The sequence below is a fragment of the Diadema setosum genome, chromosome 19, assembly GCF_964275005.1.
Source record: "Diadema setosum chromosome 19, eeDiaSeto1, whole genome shotgun sequence".
Classification (NCBI taxonomy): Eukaryota; Metazoa; Echinodermata; class Echinoidea; order Diadematoida; family Diadematidae; genus Diadema; species Diadema setosum.
Genome location: NC_092703.1, coordinates 29,229,662 through 29,253,745, shown reverse-complemented (window position 1 = coordinate 29,253,745; position 24,084 = coordinate 29,229,662). Strand labels below are relative to the sequence as shown.

The 24,084-nt window shown below is 39.2% G+C and overlaps 2 protein-coding genes across 2 annotated transcripts in view; one reads left to right on the top strand and one right to left on the bottom strand.

The window, feature by feature from the left end:
- Positions 1-4,420, bottom strand: part of LOC140242404 (DNA topoisomerase 2-beta-like) — a 62,643-nt gene extending 58,223 nt beyond the window's left edge. The window contains exons 1-5 of the mRNA XM_072322140.1: positions 4,408-4,420; positions 3,119-3,228; positions 2,335-2,550; positions 1,660-1,833; positions 612-713 (exon numbers count right to left, since the gene is read on the bottom strand). Of these exons, the coding sequence (XP_072178241.1) occupies positions 612-713; positions 1,660-1,833; positions 2,335-2,550; positions 3,119-3,228; positions 4,408-4,420 (615 nt within the window). The remainder of the gene's footprint in view (positions 1-611; positions 714-1,659; positions 1,834-2,334; positions 2,551-3,118; positions 3,229-4,407) is intronic.
- Positions 4,421-10,689: 6,269 nt separating this feature from the next.
- Positions 10,690-24,084, top strand: part of LOC140242403 (DNA topoisomerase 2-alpha-like) — a 37,940-nt gene continuing 24,545 nt past the window's right edge. Inside the window, exons 1-14 of the mRNA XM_072322139.1 lie at positions 10,690-10,713; positions 12,356-12,547; positions 12,929-13,016; positions 13,599-13,662; positions 14,598-14,743; positions 15,371-15,468; positions 15,959-16,171; positions 16,542-16,715; positions 17,192-17,293; positions 17,915-18,052; positions 19,696-19,752; positions 21,001-21,240; positions 22,318-22,554; positions 23,201-23,306. Of these exons, the coding sequence (XP_072178240.1) occupies positions 10,690-10,713; positions 12,356-12,547; positions 12,929-13,016; positions 13,599-13,662; positions 14,598-14,743; positions 15,371-15,468; positions 15,959-16,171; positions 16,542-16,715; positions 17,192-17,293; positions 17,915-18,052; positions 19,696-19,752; positions 21,001-21,240; positions 22,318-22,554; positions 23,201-23,306 (1,879 nt within the window). The remainder of the gene's footprint in view (positions 10,714-12,355; positions 12,548-12,928; positions 13,017-13,598; positions 13,663-14,597; positions 14,744-15,370; positions 15,469-15,958; positions 16,172-16,541; positions 16,716-17,191; positions 17,294-17,914; positions 18,053-19,695; positions 19,753-21,000; positions 21,241-22,317; positions 22,555-23,200; positions 23,307-24,084) is intronic.

The following is a 24,084-nucleotide window of genomic DNA, read 5'->3' as shown; positions in this document are numbered from 1 at the left end:
GTCGATAACGATCACAATTGGGACGATGGGTAGCCATCTCGTCCGAGAATTTGGGCACCGTACAAGATTCGAACTCGGGACATATTGTTTCATGCGCCTAGATTTGGCTACAATACTACAATAACCACCTCGTCATCATTACAAACGTAGTAATGATGAACTAGCACCAAATGGTAGGCTAATCCAAGATGCAGGTCAGTTTCCTTAGCAAAATAAATTGGCATATCGCAGTATCATATGGGGATATTAAATACCAACTCTTGGATTTTTCTTATAAGTATTGACAGAAATGCCATGTAAATCCATAATTTTCAGCATCATATCTCCGAAGCATTTTATTCTTTTACTTGACCTCATGAAACGATTATCAAATTGGATTAATTTTCAAGACAAGAGGATTCTAGCTTTTCAGGGGCCGTGGAAGGCTTTTATCGTGGGGGCACAAACCATAGGTACACAAGAGTGAAAAAAAAAGTAGAGTAGATATAGTGAGTGGTATTCAGCCTCAAAACTCCGCACCTTTCCAAAACTATGTCAAAATAGTTTTTGAATAAATTTTTTAGCAGTTCCAGTCTGTTTACTTATATTAAATAAACTGATATAAATATCACCTGGTATGGTTTGATATCTACGCCCTCTGCAATCTTCTCTTTCACCCTCTCCATCAGAACGGTCACAATTTGATCGGCAACATGATCAACATGCCTCCCTCCCTGTGGAAAAAAAAAAGATTTGTTAACATAATCATTTACAGTGGTAATAAATCGTGCTTAAGAGTGCAAAAGGGGTGCACGGGCACGCGCATCTTTTTTTTTTTGTTAAAACAAAAGAAATAAAAAGAAAAAAAAAGAGGGTGGTGCCCCCCCCCCCCCCCCTTAAAATGATCTTGCAAAGGCGCCTCCCCTTTACGGAATTCCTGGATCCGCCTCTGGAGTGTTCAGCACCAAGTTTGCATCAACCTTAATCAAAAACAAAGCAATGTTTAGCCTCGTTCAGTGAGACAGAATTCATGAGAACTAAGCTTAGCCTACTTCAGAGACTTCTCGATTCTTGTCGTTATCATCACGCAAGATTCCCAACATTACCGATCCTATTAACACGCACAATCAAAAGAAATCTAAACAGGTGAAAAAAAAATGTTTTGAGGAGGATTGGATATCATATGATTCAGACCCTTTAATGCATTGTAATCTTATTACATCTATACATTATGTTTGTTATTTGGTAATTAAATGTGTACTTTTGTTTTGATTGCAATTTTGTGTATTCGAATGTTTGCTTTTGTATCATTTCGTAGAGCACTTTTTAACTGAAAGGCTACCGTCTTGAAATAGAACGGAAATAAATGAATGAATGAATAGATAGATAGATAGATAAATAGATGAATGAATAAATGAATATATCAATGAATAAATGAATGAAAAAATTAATAAAAACGAATAAATAAGAGAAACTCGAACCATGGATTTTATGTCTATACAATATGTCTATAATTCAGAACCTTATCACTACATGCCACGGTGCTAGCACGATGCAACATGATATAGATGGTTTTGTTTTGGTTTGTTTGTTTGTTTGTTTGTTTGTTTTTTAGTTCAGTTTTATACCAAAGTGGGAGCGTGTGCAAAACATAGTTGCCATTTTTTTTCTTCTGGATACCTTGGTGGTGGCGATGCCGTTTATGAAACTGACTTCCTGGAAGCCCTTCTCACTCATGCACAGACACACCTCCCAGCGAGGGTTCACCTGTTCGTGGACCACCTTCAGTGGTTGGCTGTCCTCACCCTGGACGCTCTTCACGTACAGGTCCACGTAGGCCTTGAAGCCAGAGATCTGGGTCAATGTGAAAATAACAATGTAAAGTACCTTTTCATTAACATTGTACTTTTCATTTATGCAACAAATATTTTATTACTGGTAACATTAAGGAGTAGCAAGAGTTGATAGTTCCTTTGGCCAATTAAATGGAAAGAAGGTAGACTCTTTTTCTGAGCCACAAAACACAATACAACTGTTGTCTCAATGGAATTAACGAGTCAAGAACATCCAATTCAAATGAGAGTCGATAACGATCACAATTGGGACGATGGGTAGCCATCTCGTCCGAGAATTTTGGCACCGTACAAGATTCGAACTCGGGACATATTGTTTCACTACATTGATTTGACTACAATAACCACCCTCGTCATCATCATAAACGTAGTAATGATGAACTAGCACCAAATCGTAGACTAATCCAAGATGCAGGTCAGTTTCCTTAGCAAAATAAAGACAATTGATGTCAGATATAACTTTTTGATGTATAATGACATTATAGATATTTGTAAGGCTTACAGGTAGCTCTTGTCCATTTAAAAAGACATTGACATTGTCGAGACAACCGGCGATGTCATAGGCGCGTCGTGACAACAGGGCTACTGTGTCGCCATCCAGTCGGGCCATGTTGAACTTTTCCAGATAGGGACTGAACGTGATCTCGACGAAATCGTCATCGCCGTCAAAGGTTGTCTTACGAATGACGTCCTTCTTGTTCATGTTGTCCATCCAGCTCTATAAAGATTATGGTTGATGTTGGGAATAAGGAGTGTTAAAATCAGAAATGGTGTCGAAGGGACTTCAAGTCTTATATATAAGCATTATTCAAGACTTGTGGCAACAGCGAGAAATAGTCACAGCGGCCTGAACTCAGCAACACTTGGCAAATATGACTTTGAAGTTTTAAGAAAGGTGTGGTCTCTTTCCCAACTTCCAGCTCTTCCAAGTTCCAGCCCTATAGCTTCATAACCTTGCTGTAAGACTCAATCGAGCAAACTACCAGGTTGCAGGGCGAATATCTATACTGTTATCATAATAGGACAATTGTGAAAGGAACCCTTCGGCGTTCAAGTTGACTTTGAATGATCGAGTGAATTTAGTCAAACGGAAAGGTTCTTTATACTGAATCAAACATGAAATTAAAAAGTCAGAAAATTTCGAACTTTAAACGTTTTCACGAAAACGTGACGTCATAGTATCAATTGTGTTTTTTTTTTCTCTTTTAAACAAAGTGAATGAGCTCACATCTTCATCTCGATTCATGAAAATTATCAACAGCTAAAGTCGTCTAAAGCTGCTGTACCTGTTCAACAGCCCTCCTGTGATACCTGCATGCTGTGAGTACAGTGAATTTCTTGCCGAAAACTTTGGGGAGTACAGTGTTGTCACCCTCATATCCGGCACACGTGACATCTGCATATAAACAGCAAACAGAGCGTTATGTCGGTTTGAAATCAGTACATCGAACGTGTGCGCTTTTTCTGTACAATCCAGAGAAGGATTTTATTTAAATTCGTTTCATTGCACGGATAAGTTACCATTAGGATAAGGTTACTACGTTAGCATTGGTCTTCGTGGTTCACGATCAATGAAGAAATATCTATTCCAGTCTATATTCATTGTAATTACATTACTTTCGCGATTACATAATTCCTCTTCTTCCTGCTTTTTTTCTCACCATCATTCTGATATTTACCAGGATAGGCCTACTATTAGCATCATTATCATCATTAACAGTGTTGTATTTGTCCTGGTTATTATCATCTATCTTGTGATTAGTTCATTGAGTTTGCATTTTTTTTTTTTTATTTATGTTTGCGCGTATCATTGCTAGTGGTATGATAATACTAAATTACCAACATTACCCGGAGTGTGCGTCACTTCTCTCGCATGTTCGGGAATAGGGATTCCCCTTCCACTGATCCGTACGCTGATGACACAGATCTCACTGCATGCAAAGGAATGTTAAAGGAGACTTCCGGATGATTTTCAGACATTTACATTGGAATAATGGTTATACCGAGTACCGATTTCCAGAATTGATAGTGATTGGGTTGAGGAATAAGAACGTTTTCAAAATTTACAGTAAATTGCAATGAACAAGGATGATGACATAGCAGCCTCACCATAAGAATGCATGAGTTGGGGCTCAAGGAAACAGAACAAAAGAAGAAGGCATGCATAGATTCTACACAGGTGAATTTGTTAGGCAAGTGGTATTGTAAAGGAATTACACTGCTACATTTCTGAAATAGTGACGCTCCCATGTCGTCAACACTGTTCAGTGTAATTTGTTTAAAAATCTTTCAGAGTATTATTTCTCTGCTCAAGGACCACAATAAATTCCACAAGTCTATACACGGAGCTGTCAATGTATGTACTAAATGATGTAAAATTATGAAAATCATCTGGTATGCCCCTTTAATGTTGAAGATTTAGGTTAACTTCCATACACGGTTATGCATGACATTTACAGAACAATTAAGAAGATGCTTCTTTGATTGAGAAAAGGAATGATTTCGGTTCTTAGGACTACTGATAATTACGATATCGATGCATCCTGCTTTAATACTCGGTCAAACTTGATCATACCAGAGTTCCGCATATTTTATTTCAAAATACAGTGTTTACTCATTTACTTGTCTTTTATACGACACGGTTCGTGACATTTTGACTATTTGACATACAGGACAAATTCACAGGCAAAATGAATTTAGAGAGATACGAGAACCAACGGAGATACTGGACTCACGGATCGATTTTAATCTTGATGCAATTCGTGGAAGGATATCGTCGTTTGTGACCAGCAGACATCACTGTGAATATCATGAAATAAACGACAAGTCATAATTGGACACTACCATTTAATTTCTACACGCAGCAGAAGCCTATACACTATTGCCAACATATAACAGCAATATAGAGAATAATGACCATAACAAGGAGTGATGAAAAATGTGAAACGTATATACAACACAGTAAAAAGTTCAATTCGTTATTCAATAGATGTTCAGGAAGTGCAGGGCAGAAATCCTGCCTCTTTACAGGCGATCAAAGATGGTTATAAGCCATGGTAGGTCAAGGTGTTTGAAAAGGAGTACCTCCTGAGAAATTCTGATAATAATTCATACATTTACTGGGAATGGACAGCGTGACTAATCTTTTGTTTTACTTTCTTTCAAGTTTTATGATTTTCAGCTGCTTTTGAATGAGAGAGTGCCCCCCCCCCCCAAAAAAAAAAAGAAGAAGAAAAAACAACAAACAAACAAACAAAAAACAAATTAGATTTCAGCGCTATAGCTCACCAAGAACATCATCACAGATCTTATAAAGTCCTGGAACGAATGTGGTTTCCCTGTGGACGAGATTTCCGTTGTCAACCACCCACATGGCCTGTGTTTGATTAAAAGCAGAATCGGTTTGTTATTTCTGCCCGAAGGAGAATCCACTTAATTGAAAAGATTATTTTGAATGAACTAATCAACCCCACCAAAAACAATAGCAAAACTCGCACACACACACACACGCACACACACAAAGTAAAGAATAAAACAAAGCGACAACCCAGGAATTATTTGGCAAAAACAAACATATTATTATATAGAACCGGAAATCGCTGAATAAACTACGGTCTTTTGTTAGCATAAAAAAAAAAAAAATCAGCCATTGATGAATTTCAAATCAGCTCTTCACTGCATCGTGAGCTGTTCACGGTTGGTTTCTGTATTTACTCCAGCATGCGTGTTTGCGCATGCGTGCTCGTGTTTTGAGTATGCCAAAAAAGGTCATTATTTGTTTTGTCCCTCATGTACATGATGTATATTTCGATTAGGACCCCACCTGTTTAACTGCCTCGATGGAACCGATGTAGGTGTCGGATCGAAGAAGGATGTGACGGATATTGGCTCTTTTCTCCTCGTCATCGCGGGGGACTTCATCGAGACTCCCCTCGACGTCCGTCTGTCTGAAACACCAACAAAGCACGTCTGCCTGTGACGTCATACTCCCACTCTGTTGCACATAATATTTTTGAAGAGTAAATGAAGACTTTTGAAACCAATGACCCTTATATTCATAGGTCTCTCATAAAGTCAACCACAGAGAAGCCCCGTTTTAATGAGCTCGCTTACAACAATCGAGATATACGCCTTTTAACGAAGTGAATTCGTAGGTTCGGATTTAAGTCACTGTCAGTTTGGTCTCCACGTTGGAGGTAAATTTGGCGACCTCGTTGACGGGATTTCCCTGTATCTAAAACTGGAACGAAATACATTAATAACCTGCTAATCTTGATTTTTAGTTCAAGAAAGTGTTGGCCTATGCGTCACCTCCATTCACAGAAGTAATAGTATTGTGTGTTGATTATAATAGTACATGAAAGATAATTAAGTGCACGCACATGCAAATGCACGGACATATTGGGCCTCGGAACTCTGTTTATTTGTTGTTGTTTATGTATATGTGTATATATATATATATATATATATATATATGTGTGTGTGTGTGTGTGCGCGCGCATGTGTTTCTTCGCGGTGGAGTACTGCTCATGATTGGTTAACTGGGCCAGGGTAATAGTGTTCTCCCCCTCCTGGCCCTCACCCTCCCATTTTACCCCCCTTCCCCCTCCCCCTCCCCCTCCCCCTCTCCCCCCCCCCCCCCCCCTCCCATCATGGAAAGAGTCTCGGGGAAGAACGCTCGAAAGTCATTAGTTTTATTTCTTGCCTTTAGTCTGAGTTTTTTTTTTTTTTTTCAGCCCCACCTCATTCCGTGGCCCCGGTATTATTATAAATTATCAATATAATCAGAAAGGGAGAAAAGAAATGGAGAAAAACGTAACAACAGGAGACATTTGTTTTTAGGTGACTGTCATCATTGGCGTCACAAAGCACACTGTCATAAGCATATCATATATATATATATATATATTGTTTTTTTTTTATTGTTTGAAAAGATTTTATTTTCTGCATTTCATATTTTCTTTCAGAATAACAAAAATAACAAAGGCAGGTTCAATTACACAGATACAATTCTGAAAATTATTGACATATTACATAGTAAGTCATATTTTGTATGTAAAGACAAATGAAACGTTAAATAACATACAAAATGTTTATATGGCCAATAATGACTTAATTCACAGTACAATATATAATATATACATATGATGCAGAGGGCCGCCGTTATAAGCCGTGCTTGAACAGACGGACAGCCAGAGTTAAATTACCATTTTTTTTATTGTAGTACTTGAACACTAATACAGATGGGCCATGTTAAAGTGCGTGTAAATCCAGTTTTATACAATTACTTTGTAAACAGGAGTGGTGCCTGTGAGTGCGTGTGCAGGTGATGAAGCGCGAAAGTGTTGATGGTCAGCACTTCTAAGAAAATGATTGGATATAATATTGTTATAATATGGGCGAAGGGTCAAGCAGCAAAGTAAAAGAAAAGGAAAAGGGGGTGGACCAAATATTGCCTTGTTGTTGAGTATAAGAGGTACATGTTTAATGATTACTGTACCGTATGATATTGTGCCAAGAAATATTTCTTTGTATTTGCCTTAAAGGAATAGAGAGATGTGCACTGTTTTATGTGGAGAGGGAGTGAATTCCAAATATCAGGCCCGTTATGCCGAATTGATTTTTGAGCTAATAGGAGTTTAGGGTTATTCAAATGGAAATCATTACGATGGCGCGTGGGGTAAGCATGGACGTCCCTGTTAAGGGAAAATGCGTTGTGGAAGAGTGGGAGTAGATTTTGCGTGTATTTGAACATAAATATTGCTGTTTGAAATTTGTGTATATCGTCAACTTTAAGAACTTTTAGTCTAAGGAATAATGGATCAGTATGTTCTAGATAATGTGAGTTGGTACATATTCTTATGGCCTTTTTCTGTAAAAGAAAAATAACATTTACTTTGGTTTTATTACAGTTTCCCCTGACAACATATATATATATATATATATATATATAATGTACATGTATAAACTGCTTCATATGCTTGTAATCTGCTTGAAAACGTTGACGTCACTGCCCTAGTTCAATCACATCTCTCTACAGCTACATGTACTATCATAAATACAGGCCTATAACATACATGTACTGATGTATAGGGCCTACTCTGGTTACGAGCCTGCACTGCTATAGGTACAGCACGCCTGCTTTTTCAATGTGAATGTATTGCCAATACTATAACATATTATTACTTTACCTGCGACGACCCACTTGAGGCCATAATTCCTCGAGACACTCGTATATCCCGGAAGGAAAATACTTGCTACAGTACGACTCAGTGCAGATCAAAGATACGACTGTCCATATGCAACGCCATGTCAATATTGTACAGTTTATCGCTCGTACAAGCAGACGATACCTTGTCCTGTTCACGCAATGCAAAGGAAGCGCTTTTGTCGCTTGCCAGTTGCTTGTTGTAACATGCTGGGTAGAGGGAGAAAGAAGTCCCGCCTCCACGTACGTTCATTGGATCTTTATACAATATGTATACATGTACGTGGTCTACCGGTATGATTCATATTTCTGTCGAGGGACGGGACAGGTTTACGCTCCCATCCCCTCCCCTTCGTGTGGCTCGTACATTGATACTCGGTATAGTTTCACGCATCACGGTTCTCTTTTAGGGATAGCTGGCGCGAAACAATTTGGAACCTTGACTGTGCAGGGCGCAATGGAACATACCAAGGTATTTATAACCGTGATTTGCCTTGAGTCTGACTATCCAGAGAATCATACATGAACTTGAAAAGATTTCGCAAATTGACAGATAGTATATAGTTTGGGTTGAAATGGGGATTCAGGTTTTAACTCTTTGTGAGATGATTAGAAAAAGCTTATATGAAATATTGATATTAAAGAGCATATAATTCTAAGGGGAATTCAAAGTTTATTTGAAGAAAATTGGTTGCGAAATGGCCGATATATCTAAAAATAAAGCAAAACACTGTCGAGTGATCCTAATAAAAGGTGCTGAGTCTCATCTTTTATTAGGACCTCTTTGTTTTTCAGAACCGATTTTCGTCAAATAAACTTTGATTTCCTCTTAGAATCGTATGCTCTTTAGCATTCTATATAAGTGATTTCTAATTATCTCACAAAGAATTAAAAACCTTGATCCCCAGCTCAGTCAAAACTATACCATCCCTTTAAGGCGAGTTCCCCGGCATTGCCGATCAGATCAACTCGATCAAGCCCGACCAATCTACTTTTTTGACCTGGTTGGGCTCGGTCGGCAAGGGTGATCGGGGTCCATCTACCTTGATCGGCTTCCTGTACTGTATATCACGACAATTTTTGATTAGTCAAAAAACATCGTGGGGGTAGAGAAGGCAAGCAATCGTGCAGCGATCGGATATCCATCGAGTCGAGTTCGAGCTGATCGGGATCGAGAGATCTAGGTTAATTTGGTCGGGACGGATTTTTCAACCGATCAGTTCTCGATCAGTTTTGACGATCAGTAAGTGTGTGTGTGCGTGTGTGTGTGTGTGTGTGTGTGTGCGTGTGTGTGTGTGGGGGGGGGGGGCAAGTGCTTAGACCGTATGTATTTGGTATCTTGGTGTCATTTAAAAAAAGTGGGGGCTTTTGACCGTATGTATTTCTTGGTGTTAGTTTAAAAAAAAAGTGGGGGCTCGAGTCCCCCCCCCCCCCCCCCCCCCCCCGTTGCACCGGCCCTGGTTAGTGTTATATTCTGATACACAAACACATTCACACAAGAAATAGGCAGGATCGACGAGTAGAACTATGCTTATGATGGAATACATTTCCATGCATTTTAACGCAATATACAATGTACTTGGCCTCATTTACAGGCTGTTTTACGATTATAATGAATAATCAGAATGCCCTTATTCATGATCTATATATTCATGGATGTGATTGATCTATATACCAACTGATATTTTTGTAACTTCCTTTCATAACATTTCATGAGTGAATAAACATGAATCAATGTCTTCATTTTGCTTTAAACGGCAATTTTCAACTACTCTCCAATTGGTTTGTATACATAAAAGGAAATGAAGAAAAAATACTGTTTTCGCAGCTAGTCAATAAGTTAATTAGGAACTTTCAACTTCTGTTCGTATTCAAGGCTACTCTAGCATGATTAATGATGATTAGCAGTATGATTATTAAACGGCATAAACATTGGAACAGAAGATATTTCCCATTATGGCAGGGGCGAATACAGGAATTCCGTAAAGGGGGGCGCAAAAATATTTCATCTTTTTCTTTTTATTTCTTTTGTTTGGATCCGCCGCTGAATACCTACTTATTCGAATTGTGTGTAACCTCTCTTTGCTAATAACATTTTGCACAAAATCCTTTAGATCACGAGCATATTCAGCATACTAGCACTACATGATTGTAGTATTATATGCCGTATGTGTGGAAAACACAAAGATATTTTCTCTACTTACTGGGGAAAAGCTCTTTAGGAAAACATGAAAGCAGCGCGAACACGCAAAACGATTTACATGTACTAGTACACGTGTATCATAGTTTCGCTTCGTAGTGCAGCAGACTCTGTGTACTTGTGGGGATGTACTGCGTTGTGTTATGTGATCTACTCGCTGATTGGTTGATTGTTCTCTGGTACGAGATTTAAATCTGCCCGCATCGATCGGGCACCGCCGCGCTGCGTGTAATTTGTGTTCACTGCCGCATATGCACTCGAGACGCACGTTTGTACATCGCGTACGCGTACGTGATTGATAGATTTCAACACAACACTTTTTAACAGTCTTCATATTGCGGGCGATCCTCCGAGGGCCGTGTCTGAAATCAGCGGGTTAAATCCCCAAATTATTGGATTTCGCGAGGGTGTTTGTTTATTCTACTGCAGTCATCTTGCATCTGATAAAAATGGCTACTGATGGACCACTAAAGGTATACATGCATTTTATTTTCATGATATGAAATTGAACGATGAAGTGTTGAGAGTGAGTGTTTTTGTTTTCCAGTGCAGTGCGCAGTGCAGTGGTCAGTGGTGCTATGCCTATGGTCCGCTGCGCTGATACCTCAACCGCCCAGAAACTCTGGCGTGCTCTCTCTCGGTCTGATGATGGCATGCATAATGCTCTTGGCTTGGATTTGGCTTAGGCCTACTAGTATTCTGTTGTAGTGTTGTAACTTGTAATCGGCATGATCGGTGTTGTATCTGTATGGAAAGCGCTCTCTCATAGTCATACCAAGGAGCTTGCATAAGAGATGGAGTTCCAACAATGCCAACTGGCTGTTATTATTGAAACAGTTGTCAGTTTTCGGTTGATGTACGTTCAGGTGCATTTGTGCGTTTGAATCAGTGAATTGATGATCGGGGTTCGACGCGATGCCGTCGTCTTGCTGAGCAATCTGAACGAACACTTCCCACCTCCCTACCCCTACTTTGACCATGTTGACTTACCGTAATGACGAAGGAATCTTCGTTTACATTGTGAGATTTGTTGAGTCATATTGAATGTTAACATAAACTGATAAATGTTTGATTATTTGCTTGTTCATTCATTAAATGAAATCAAATCCCACTTAGTCTACGTGGACATGAAACAAAAAGTCAGCACCGTCCAGAAATAGATTCATGTGATCGATGATGTGCAAAAGTAACAGAGGTCTAGACAATCTAACTCCAGTAGGGCCCTACCTAAATTTGTGTAAATTACTAAATTAGAGCTGTATCATGATCATGTGAAAGTGTTTAATTTTAAACTTTGATTTATAATTAAGTACCATCCTGGATTTATCTTCTTCTTCTTCTGTTCTGGTTCAGTCTGCCTCCTTCAAACTTGAAGATTCTATTATCAGTAGATCTATTATCACTTTTCCACTTAAAAATTCTGACAGGTAAAACTGATAGAATCTACAGTAATAAACATGATAAAGTCCAAGTCTACATGTAGCAAATTTTTCAGAGCAAATGGAGAGCACTATTGAAAGACACTGAGCTGAGAACAAGACGAGCAGGCCCACATGATGGCATGCTGTTGCTAGATTGCTCAAACAGAAAGTGATGAGGGATGACCTTATCACATTGCACCAAAGAGATAACAACAATCACTCATCATGCTCATGTTTATGTTTGCAGGGCTTGACATATAAGTTTATGTTGGGTCACCAAATTGAAGAAAAAAATATGTAGGCCATCATGTTAAATTTTTTTTTTTTCATTTTTTGGTGACCGAATCGGGCATCAAGATTTGAAAAGAATTTTCATATTCCTTTTACTTCGAGCCACCACATTCTTTTTTTAGCTGCCAAAAATGTCAGATTCAAAGATCAATTTTAGTGGCCCGAATGGTTGAATGGGGCCCTTTGCCTTTACTTGAGAGAAAAAAAAGTTGCATGTACATGTAGTGTCAAGCCCTGTTTGTACTGGCCCACTATTTCTTATTCCCTTCCTGGTTGCTAGTCAAGCCAAGACTAGACAGTTCTACTAACAGAATTGTACAGTTTTTATGCCATGCGAGACACAAGATCCAGATTTTGAGGCATTGCTGCATTTATACAATAATGGTTTGATTCCATTCTACAGACTATCTTCGACAATGCAAAGAAGAATATGGCTGGCGGGGACTTCCCTGACCTTCCCTCCCCAGGCCAGCCGGGCAAAGGGGGCAAGAAGAAGCGTCTCTCGGTGGAGCGCATCTACCAGAAGAAGACACAGCTCGAACATATCCTGCTCCGCCCAGACACCTACATTGGGTCGACGGAACCAGTCACTCAAGTAAGGGATGCAAAGGATATACATGTAATTGAATATGCTTCACTAGATCTATAACATTTCAGATTCTCTCCCACATGTTATTCAGCAATCCGCAGGGTTACTGTGGAATTTTCCTAGTACCGTCCAGCTAGGAAATCAGCAACTTAGTAAGAGTTCCTTTTCCAGCAGCCACCCAAAAACTTTGAATATCCCACCACTTGCCAAATGTGTGTGCATGTGTGTGTGCATCCATGCAGAAGCTATTAAGGTAGGGCAGTGTAGAGAAGTATAATTGGGGTGGCTGTTCCAAAAGGAACTCTTTCCAACAAATAAGATTTAACTGTATCTTCAATTTTCATGCACCGTATGGTATCTTACGTGTCGTGTCCGTTCACTTTTCAGGCTATGTGGGTGATGGATGGAGAGACTCTCGTCAACAGGGAAATCACCTTCGTGCCGGGCCTCTACAAAATCTTTGATGAAATTCTTGGTAAGTCATCAGAGCCAGTTATTAATTATGTGAATATTTCTAAGAAGTCTTCTGACCATGAACCCAATATGTGAATTTATAGTTTATGGTCCAAAAGGGCCTCCTTATGCATGCAAAGTGTGCATTGGTGCTATTCTAAATAATATGTCGAACATTTACAAAATGTATTTTACCATAGTTATGATGTTCCACCCGCGTATTATCTGTAAATTCCTTTACTCTTTGTCACACAGAGATTCAATTCTAAATGCTTCTTATTTGTATACGTTTTGACTTCAGAAGTGAAGCATGAAAACGTTCTGTACAGGGATTACACAACCAGCTCCTGTGTCTTTTATGAAAAGTAGGGGGAAAACAAAAACAGAAGATCTAGCAAAACAGGCTCAAGCAAATAACATAGAGTACTTTTGTTGAAATGAATAGGCAGAGCAATTGTCCCCTGCAGCAAGGTCATGCTGAAATACACATTTTGATGGGGAAAAAAAAAAGGAAAAGGGAAAGAGTTGATGAGAGTACTTTTTGTGATCTTTACAGTATGTCTCAAGATAATGTGTTCAAATTTGTGTCTGACTGTTCCCACAGTGAATGCCGCTGACAACAAGCAGAGGGACCCTACCATGAACTGCATCAAGATCACCATTGATTCGTAAGTCTTTTTTTTTTTTTTTTTTTACATTCTGAGGTGACAAAATGTATCATGGAGATGTTCTGTCATGCATTCAAAATTCTGATTTCCACATCCCTTTGCATAAAATCATTGAAGGAAATCAGTGATCTTGTATGCATATTTCAAACTATTTGTGGCATGTCAAATTCTAATATTTGTTTGTTTTTGTTTTTTTTTTTTCTTTCCATATTGGGCCAGAGAACTTGAAATTTCAGAGCATAGTTGTCATATTATCCTATAATGGGAGGTGTTTTATAGCAGTGGTAAAGAAAAATTTGTATAATATGATTCTGCGATGTTGAAATTTTCCCACATTTCGCGCAACCAGAAACTAGCGCGAAAATAAAAGCATGCAAATATTTCTGCTTGCCATATGTCCCAGTAGTTGATGTCTGATTCTGCGGAATTAAAAACACATGAAACTCATCTTACCCAGCCGAGCGCGAAAAATTAGTCACACAAAAGTATCCAAGTACTTTTACAGTAAATGAGATGCATGTCCCACTCAAGTGTCTCCCTGAAAGCTCTACTAAACCTACCAGATTTATCAATGTTTGAACATTTGGAAGCCCTAACCAATGTGTTGTGTGGTTAGTATTACAGGTGACTCCTGTTGTAACAGAGTCCTTGGGACCAGCACTTTTCTTTTGTTATACATTGTATCAAGACTTCATTATGAATAAAGTATATCAAGATATGTATAACTTTTGGACCTGAATTTTTTTACTCATTGAATTTCGTTATAACTATTATTTTGGTAAATTGGGACAAAATGGGAGTACGCTGTACTCCAGAAGTGTCTCAGTAATAGCTCTTTGAAACTTGCCTGATTTACTGGTGACTGGTCGTTATTCATTTAATGTGGAAAGCTTTGACAAGTGCGTTGCCTGGTATCACTCTGCTTTACCTTGCAGTGAGAACAACACCATTGGTGTGTGGAACAATGGTAAGGGAATCCCCATCATTGAACACAAAGGGGAGAAGATGTACATTCCTGAGATGATCTTCGGCCACCTGCTGACATCCAGTAACTATGACGACACGCAAAAGAAGGTCACGGGTGAGGATAAAATGCATCTCTCCAACTTTGTTTTCTCAATTCTAATGTTTGTATTTATTTTTGTTTTTCGTATATACATGATGATTTGCATTCATAGATGTACCATGATTCGAAATTGTGTTTAATGACATTGAATAGAGAAAACGATATTTACACATCAACTGCTTTTTTTGTGTGTTTTTTTTCCGTTTTTTCATGTGTTGGACTGAATAAAAGAACACACTGAAGGCCACACTCCTGCATAACCCTTTGCCCAGGCAGCTGGTATCACTATTGTTGTTTGTAAAATCTTGAGGTATTTGCTTGGTAATAAATTGGGCAATTTGTGGACAAATATTCCATAAAATGTCCCAATGCGAATTTATTATGGGCAGTCTTTTTGTATGACAACTAATTTTGGTTGTCTTTGCATTGCATCTAGTGTAACACTTGGGGTCATTGCTGAGGAGATGACCTGTGATTTTCGATTTTAGGAAGTGTATAGCATGAATAATTTTAGACCAACGTTTTAATATAAGTTTAGAATGATTATACACAGCTTGTACTTAATAAAGCAATATGGGTAGGACCTCATGTCTCTCAAACCACTTTCCTTCTCTTACCATTTTTCTCTCAAACATTTCTCAGGTGGTCGTAATGGCTATGGAGCCAAATTGTGCAACATCTTCAGCAAGAAGTTCACCGTTATCACGGCATGCAAGGAGTATGAAAAGAAATTCAAGCAGGTCAGGAAAAACTTATCATTTACTGTAAAGTGTAACTGTGAAATAGGAATTGCAATGTGAGGCAGCGTCCACCGTCAATTTATCTACTCTAGTGTGGAGTAGGCACAACATGTTATCACAACAAAATGAAACAACACATCTTTGGAAAAGAATATAAGTTTGCAGGGGATAGAAAGCAGCCAGTCACCGAAGATAGGATACAAGTTTTCATGCTTACCTGTTACTCGTCCATTTTTTTGTATTTTAAGAGTGTTAACAGGAAATTTAAGAAATGAGAAGTGCGGAGCACATTTTGTCAATGCAGTCAACATGTTTATAATCTCACACATGAATGGCTGACATAGGAAAGAGGGGATATGTAATCATGACAATTACGGCATTGGCTGATCCATTCTTTCTAGAACAGGCTCATAGTGGAAGATTCTAGCTTTGTAAAGACTGTGCAATTATTTTCTTGTATGCTTCTGTTCCCCCCCCCCCCCCCCCCCAGACCTGGACGGACAACATGGGGAAGAAAGGCTCGTCGAAGATCACCGACTTCAGCGGCAGCGATTTTACCGAGATCACCTTCTCGCCAGACCTGGAGAAGTTCAAGATGACCCATCTGGACTCGGACACTGTCGCCCTGCTGACCCGCCGTGCCTACGACGTGGCTGGATGTCTCAAGGGAGTCAAGGTCTTTCTCAATGGGAAGAAGCTGCCCGTAAGTTTTGGAAAAGCGTTGCTAAATATTTACATCCCTGGTCATACGTCATTATAAGATTTAGTGGTTCTCTAGTTGACTTCAGAGAAACTTACTCAATTATGTCAGTCACTGATACAGTATGTTTTTTTGAAACACAGATTTTCCAATTATCACTGCCCTCTGATTTCAGTGATATTCCTTTCTCTCTTTTTTTCTTTGATAAGAGAAAGTTTATCATCATTGTTATTGTTGTTATATCTATCAAGCACAAGGCTGTGTTTTTTGTTTTTTTTTGACCACTCCATATCCACTATGTCAGAACAATATCAACTGTCTTGTTTACATTAGCTTTTGACCCCCTCCCCACTACCCTTATCTACCTGGCCAGATCTCTGGCTTCAAGGCCTACGTTGACCTGTACGTGAAGAGCGTCCAGAGTGAGGACAGCCAGCCACTGAAGGTGGTCCATGAACAGGTGAACCCTCGCTGGGAGGTGTGTCTGTGTATGAGTGAGAAGGGCTTCCAGCAAGTCAGCTTCGTCAACAGCATCGCCACCACCAAGGTATGCTATGAATCAACTAGTTACAATAAAAACAATGAGTTTAAAGGGATGATGCAAACTGTTACCTCTTTGCAGTACTTTGTACAGTTTTTTTTTTTCTGTTGTAAAAAGATACTGTAGGTTTCATGAAAAATGCTGTTCCCAAATTGTATTGGGACATATACATGTCTATTGCAGGAAATGTAAAAATGCTCCTTTTTTTTTTTCCACCAAAATGTGCCTCAGCCCACAGAATGCTGAAATTTTGTTTACGATGTTGGCTCCCCTGACTCTACAGCACGTGTGCTATCAAGTGCTCACTCAAGTTATATGTGTACAGGTTGTCAGTAATGATCTTATATTGTTTTTCACTTTACATGTGAGATCACCACTCATACAGTAAATGCCCTCACCTATAGCTACCTTTGCATTCTGGGCAAAGAAATATGCAAGGCTATTGATTTTCTCGTTGTCAACTCTTTTTCTTTGTCGTCAAGGGAGGGCGCCATACCGACTACGTTGCCGACCAGGTGGTGTCAAAGCTGATTGAGACGGTGAAGAAGAAAAACAAAGGCGGCATCAACATCAAACCATTCCAGGCAAGGATCAGTGAATGACCATTTTTATTTTAGCTCTTGGGACATTGCAAAAGATCCATCCATCAAATGTTTGGTGTGTTCTCGTCCACTGACACTGGAGTTTTGCCATGTTAATGATGCCCTTTTGCAATAGTTTTGTAAAGCTCACGTTTCTACTCGTTGATGTAATATGAAAATTTCCTTTGTGTTTCAAACTTCTTTCTGCAATGAGGTGCTTGTCAGTGCTCTTTGAATCTGATAGTCATAAAAAATCTATGACATTGATGTCAGGTATATTATTCAAACTTTACTTGTGTGATGTTATAATACGCCAAAATTATCTCCTGTTGAAATATGGGCCCAATGATATCATACAGTTGCTGTTATCGTATCCTCCAACCTTCGGTTAAAGTCTTGTGCAGGGCTGAAACTTTTTACAATATAGAGAAAAAAAAATGGCATGCATCATCATAGTTCATTAAATTGAGTGATTGACTCACTCTCTCTCTTTCTCTCTCCATCATCTGTCTGTCTATCTCTCCATTTTCCTTTCTAGTAATTCACCAATCTGTCTATCTTTATTCTTCCTCTGCATATGTATATATTTATGTATTTCTCTGTTTCTCTCACTCACAAAAACAGATCAAGAGCCACATCTGGGTGTTTGTGAACTGCCTGATTGAGAACCCGACCTTTGACTCCCAGACCAAGGAGAACATGACACTCCAGGCCAAAAAGTTTGGCTCTGAGTGCAAAATGAGCGATAAGTTCATAAAGGGGGTAAGGGGATGACTCTGTTTTAAGCAAATGTCTTTGATAGGAGAACTAAAGGGGAGTGGACCCCAAATATGTACCACATGTGGGTCATGTGAATGCAGATTGCTGGTAGAATGCATCATTGAAGTTTGAAGAAAATCAGACTGTCTGTTCAACAGTCATAAATTGTTAAGAGTTTTTTTACTTCCATCGCTGGATGAGAATACTACCACAGTTCGTGATGTCACTGTTTGTGTTCGTGAAAATAATTTACCGCACAATCCTTGTTACTGTATTACAGTGCTCTCACTTTATAAAACGGGAGTCCATATGGGGCTGGCAGTTTTCTTTTGTTATATTGAAATTTCAGTATAGCCGAACAGTGTAGTTGATGTATTTTAAAGATATTATACCGATAGATGATGATTTTGAGACCTGAATTGTGATTTTGTTGTAGCAAGAATGTTGTTATTACTTTATTCATTATAAGGGGAGTGCACTATATGTGACCGTGCACCACAAAACAAACAAAAAGTCGCACACAGTGATTTTGTGTGAGGACTGAAAATAGGTGAAATTTGTCAACCTAACTGATCTTTAGTTTTTCATATTTTCTGAAAGAGCAAGTCTTTTTCTATATTATGTTAAAGTTTGGGATCATAAAACAAACAGGAACTTGTGTTTTCAGCAGTTTTTCTCTAACACTTTTTGGTGGAATAGTGTGATTAGTTGTTTCTCATAGAACCCTCTTCCCATTTCTCAAAAACCCTGTCCATACACTTCACTTTCAACTCCAATAACTTTGGAGAGAATGATGCTACTGCATTGAAAGTTGGTATTAATCATGGACAGAATGTGCTAATGAAGCATGCTCAATTTCAGCTTAATCTAATAATCCCTTCATTGTTGTTGCTCCAGTGGTCAACATCCTGTTTTTTGTTCAATTCATCCCACAGCTGGCATAGCTTGGTAAAGATTAAGCGCTTGAATACACCCTGTACTTCACAGAGCCTGTTTTCTCAGTTCACACTTTCCAGAGTGTGTGCTTTCTTTCAAATCTTTAGATAGGTTAGGAGAGTCCATTTGAATTGAGTTATAGATACATTATTTTAAAGCTTAGAGTCTGCCCTTTCAGGATCTACTCTTAACTAAAAATCCATGTTTGGTGACTTTTTGTTTGTTTTGTGATGCAGGGTCACATATATCATCCACCTTTTACACAATTTCTTTATATACATTATATTGTATATTTTTTTTTAACTTAGATTTTCTGTGTAAACAATGAATCTTCATCCTGTTGTTTTTTTTTTCCAATTCAATTCACTTCATTTATAATCATAAAAACAGAATATATATATGGTGCAAAATGTGCTGGGGAGTTCACAAAGAAAGCCAAAGGCTTGAGACGAATGTGATCCCCTTTGTATAGTTGAATACAAAAATATACAAATACAGACTCTCTGTTACATTCAGAGTACTTAATGACAGTTACAGATTACATAGACAAATAAAATGAAATAAGAGACATATGCTACTACATTAAACAAATAAAGCAAACAGACAGAACAAAACTAACAAAGATGGACTGATACATTTGATACAATTCAACAGGCATTTTTCCTTCTTGTAAAATTGTAAACCTTTTCAAATATTTCACTTTCTTCCAGGCCCTGTCGTGTGGCATCGTGGAGAGCATCATGTCATGGATGAAGTTCAAGGCTCAGGTTGGTCAGAATGATATTGACTTTCTTTTTAGTCTGATCAGTATCTGCATGTTGCTTTTAAATTTCAAGAATTGTATCTTCATATAAAGTTTTATAATGTTAGTTTGTAGCTGTCATTCTCACCTGACACTCTGCATATTTGCAACAAGACCTCAAATGAGATACAGTTGTATGTAAGACATTCTTCTATCCTGCGTATTTTAGTCATCACTTTTAGTCAGGACACCACAATGAGATTACTCTCATTCTTGGTCATTTTACTTTTTCTGATACATTTTGGCCTTTCTTGAAATTCGAAATTTGGAATTATGTGATGATGACCTGTGATGTTGGATCGTCACATTGTACAGACCTCCCAACATTGAATTTGAAAATTCCTAATGATTTGCGCGACTCATCAAACTTTGTGTCACGTCGCGAAATGCCTGGCTTATTGAGATACAATAATATGCATCATGCAGCTACCCAACACATCTTGATGTTGAGCACATTTACATGCAATTAGGGATTGTTTCAAGAAGTTTCAAACTGGATTTAAAAAAAAAACAAGGAGAACCTAACGAGAGGGGGAAAAAACAATGAAAAGGGTTAGAAATGCAACAAAAAACACAACAGCATTTAGTGGTTTCCATGTAGTCTAAGGTAAAACAGAACTTGAAAAGATAAATTGTTATCTGAACAAAAGGATACAATATTTTGAAATCCATACCAATCTTATCTTGAACCAGAGTTACCAGCAACCTCCTCCTCTGATTTTTTTTTGTTCCTGAAGATCTATGTAGGTTGCCTTCTTACACTGCTGGAGCAATGCAGTAGGATGTGTTTAGGATGTATTTAGATATACCTTTCATGTGTATTTTCTGAAGATTTGACTGAAAGTAAGATGTTTAACTTCAGTTTGCATATAAAATAAGATTTTTGCAATCCACGAGTAAGATATTTCATCTTTAAATGTTGGCAGGTATGGGACGGACTGATTTAGCTATAACACACATTTCCCATAGACACCTGCACGAGTATTCTCGGGACTCATCTTCAACGGGGTTAAGACTTGCTATGTATTCTCTATGTATGCAGGACAGAAACGTTTTGTCTTTCATTGTATTTTAAGCACTGTACGCCATCTTCTTTGCATGGAACCATGGGCAAATACAAAGACTGAAGTCTGTGTGTATTTGGAAAATTGGTTGCTACAGAACTTCTGCATTTGATGAACTCTTTTTTTTTTTTTTTTTTGATATCTCACAGAGCCAACTGGACAAGAAGTGTCACTCCTCAAAGCACTCCAAGCTCAAGGGCATCCCCAAGCTGGACGACGCCAACGACGCCGGCGGCAAGAACTCTGCCAAGTGTACGCTGATCCTGACTGAGGGAGATTCGGCCAAGTCGCTGGCGGTCAGCGGGCTGGGCGTGGTCGGGAGGGACCACTTTGGGGTGTTCCCTCTTAGGGGCAAACTGCTGAATGTGCGGGAGGCATCTCACAAGCAGGTATGGACTTACTTTCCGTTACACAGTTTGTCAATGAGGGCTTGTTCTGGCCTATTCACTGCCAAGAAGCGTGGAAAGTCATCAATTTGAAAATCTAGGTCTGCGATCAATGCCTTTTTGCACTTGTGTTTCTTAACCCCGTACTTTCTCTGCCCCAGGACTATCGTTAGTCCCGTACCAATTTTTTCAGCTTTTTACACTCGCCAATAAATCCCGTACTAAGCTCTTGTCCTGGGCTAAGGAGACAACTGACCTTTTTACACTCGGTATTTCTTAGTCCCGTACTTTCCAAACCACATGAATATTCATGATTACGTTGTGCACTGTACACGTACACGCACGCACCGGCAGCACTTGATTTCCTCGTTTCTGATTGGTCAGTGGGGGGTCGGACTTCGTCTCCGTCGCTTAGCCCCGGATTATTTTTCATTCTGTTTACACTCGCTTGCTTGGCACCGCAATTGCGATGCTAGTAACCCTGCTTTTTTGCAGGGCCAGATAGTACAGGATTATCGGGGCTAGCCCACTTTGGCAAAAACAAGTGTAAACAGAAAGTGGGCTAAGGAAAGTCCGGTACCAACGGTGGGGCTAAGGGCCCCCCCCCCCCCCCCCCTAGCCCCACCGTTGGTATGGGACTAAGCCAAAATTTGTAAGTGTAAAAAGCCCTTTAGTTATTTGTTTTTCAGTTAATTCAAATGAATCAGTGCAAATCCATCAACACAGAAAAACAAGACATGTTCTGCCAGTACAAATATAGGTGTTTTCAGAATGACATATATCCTCAGATAGCATAGACAGAATGATGTGCAATACATTTTAAACACAGCTGAATCTACTGTACAAATATCAACCTTCCTGTCTTGGGAGCCCCATTCTCGGGAGTGAGGAAAAGTGCACCATGTCGACAAATGATCTGTGCACCCAGGTCCTGCCGTATGCCACATACTGCTTGGAAGAGAAATCGTAATCACTTATCTGCTTCTAATAAATGTATGTCCACAGAAAATCTAGAAGCTTTCAGATCTAACGGCAGGCCGGTGTAATAAAGAGAAGTCCCATCATATTACATAATTGTAGATCATGGAAAATGCTGAGATCAACAACATCATCAAGATTCTGGGCCTGCAGTACAAGCACAAGTACGAAACGCCCGAGTCGCTGCGCACCCTCCGCTACGGCCGCCTCATGATCATGACAGATCAGGACCAGGATGGGTCCCACATCAAGGGGCTCCTCATTAACTTCATCCACCACAACTGGCCCAACCTCCTCCGGCAGAACTTCCTGGAGGAGTTCATCACCCCGATCGTCAAGGTAGCGCATCGTCGTATGACCATCTCTTTCATTTCTATTTTGTTTCATTTTAGTTCTATCATTAATTCATAAATGAAGTAGCTGTCTCACTGGATTTGTGAAGCATCTTTGATCTTTTCCAATGTCTCAAATGACAACTCTTGTATTAGAGGCAAAATGTCTGTCAAACCTTGCAATTTGTTGCAGTATTGATATCATTCTTATGCTTTGGAATTTGATTTTTCTAAAGCAAATGGAGATGATTGAGGCTTTCAAAGAGTGCAAGAGGGATACTTGAAATTTCCTACCGCTGTGCCTGAATGTAGCACTTGCTTCAGATAAAAGTCATTTGGGGATGGACGTGCACCAGAGGGGCTCTCATAGCCTTCATAGCATCATTCTGGCTTTTGATATATCTGTTGATATCTTTGCAAGACAGTGATCCTTGAAATAGGGTGGGAAAATGCCCACTTACTCCCATACCAAAGTGCTGAGAAGTGATGGAGATCTTGCTCTTAAAAGCTGGAGCGATGATTCATCTTTTCAATACAATTGAACCTGGCTTTTCTTTGGTACTGCTCAGATGATGAAATAGCACTCCCATCAGTCATAGAACAGAGTCAGTGCATCTTTATTCTCCTCCTACCCTCTATCCTCCCGTTGCCAGGTGACCAAGGGAAAGGAGACCATGGCTTTCTACTCCCTGCCCGAGTTTGAGGAGTGGAGGGCCGAGACGGGTGACTCAAAGTCCTGGAAGGCCAAGTACTACAAAGGTCTGTTCTCCAGTCCTCATCTGGGGCCACGCCCTGTTGAAAGAAGTCATGTGTGGAGGACAAATGAAACTAGTGTAGTTGCTTTAGTCAAATTACGTAATTAATTTTTAGAGAAATTATTGTGAGATCTAATGCTGCCTTGAAAGAGGATGCCATAATCAGTGAAGCCATCTCTTACTTTCCTGCAGTATATTGTACTGTTTTTTGCTCCAGAATAATGAAAATTTCATTGAAAATACTGTTTTCTCAAAGTCGTATGTCGGCACTTGTCTATTGCATGAAAGTTAAAAGTGCTCTTTGTTAACCAAAAAATCCCCCAGTGTTTTCAGCCCTTAGAATACTGATTTGCTGTCAATGAGGTTAGCATCCCTGCTCAGATATGCTGACACCCATGTCACAATGTGTAGGTTATTGTAGATAAAATGTTCTCTAGCAACCAAACCTTGAAAAGATTAGTTTGGTGGACTTTATAAGGAGGAGTGGACATTGTACGCCATTTGGTTTCTGTACATGAGTAATATCAGTTGTATCAAGATGTGATCATCATGGATAATAAGACTGAATTGACAAACGTATCAAAGCATTGTTCAGAAACATTCCTTATTGCTTTTTTTGTGTGTGTGCTCAAACTCTCACAGCTTATGTGGTGAGTTTACTTTGCCAAGTGTGAAAAATAGCAAATGTTCATTGAGATGACTCACCCTTTAAAGGTAGGGAATCCCATTTGCATGCCTTAAATGTATCAATAGAGTGGTATGTTGAAGAGAGTATCATTTCA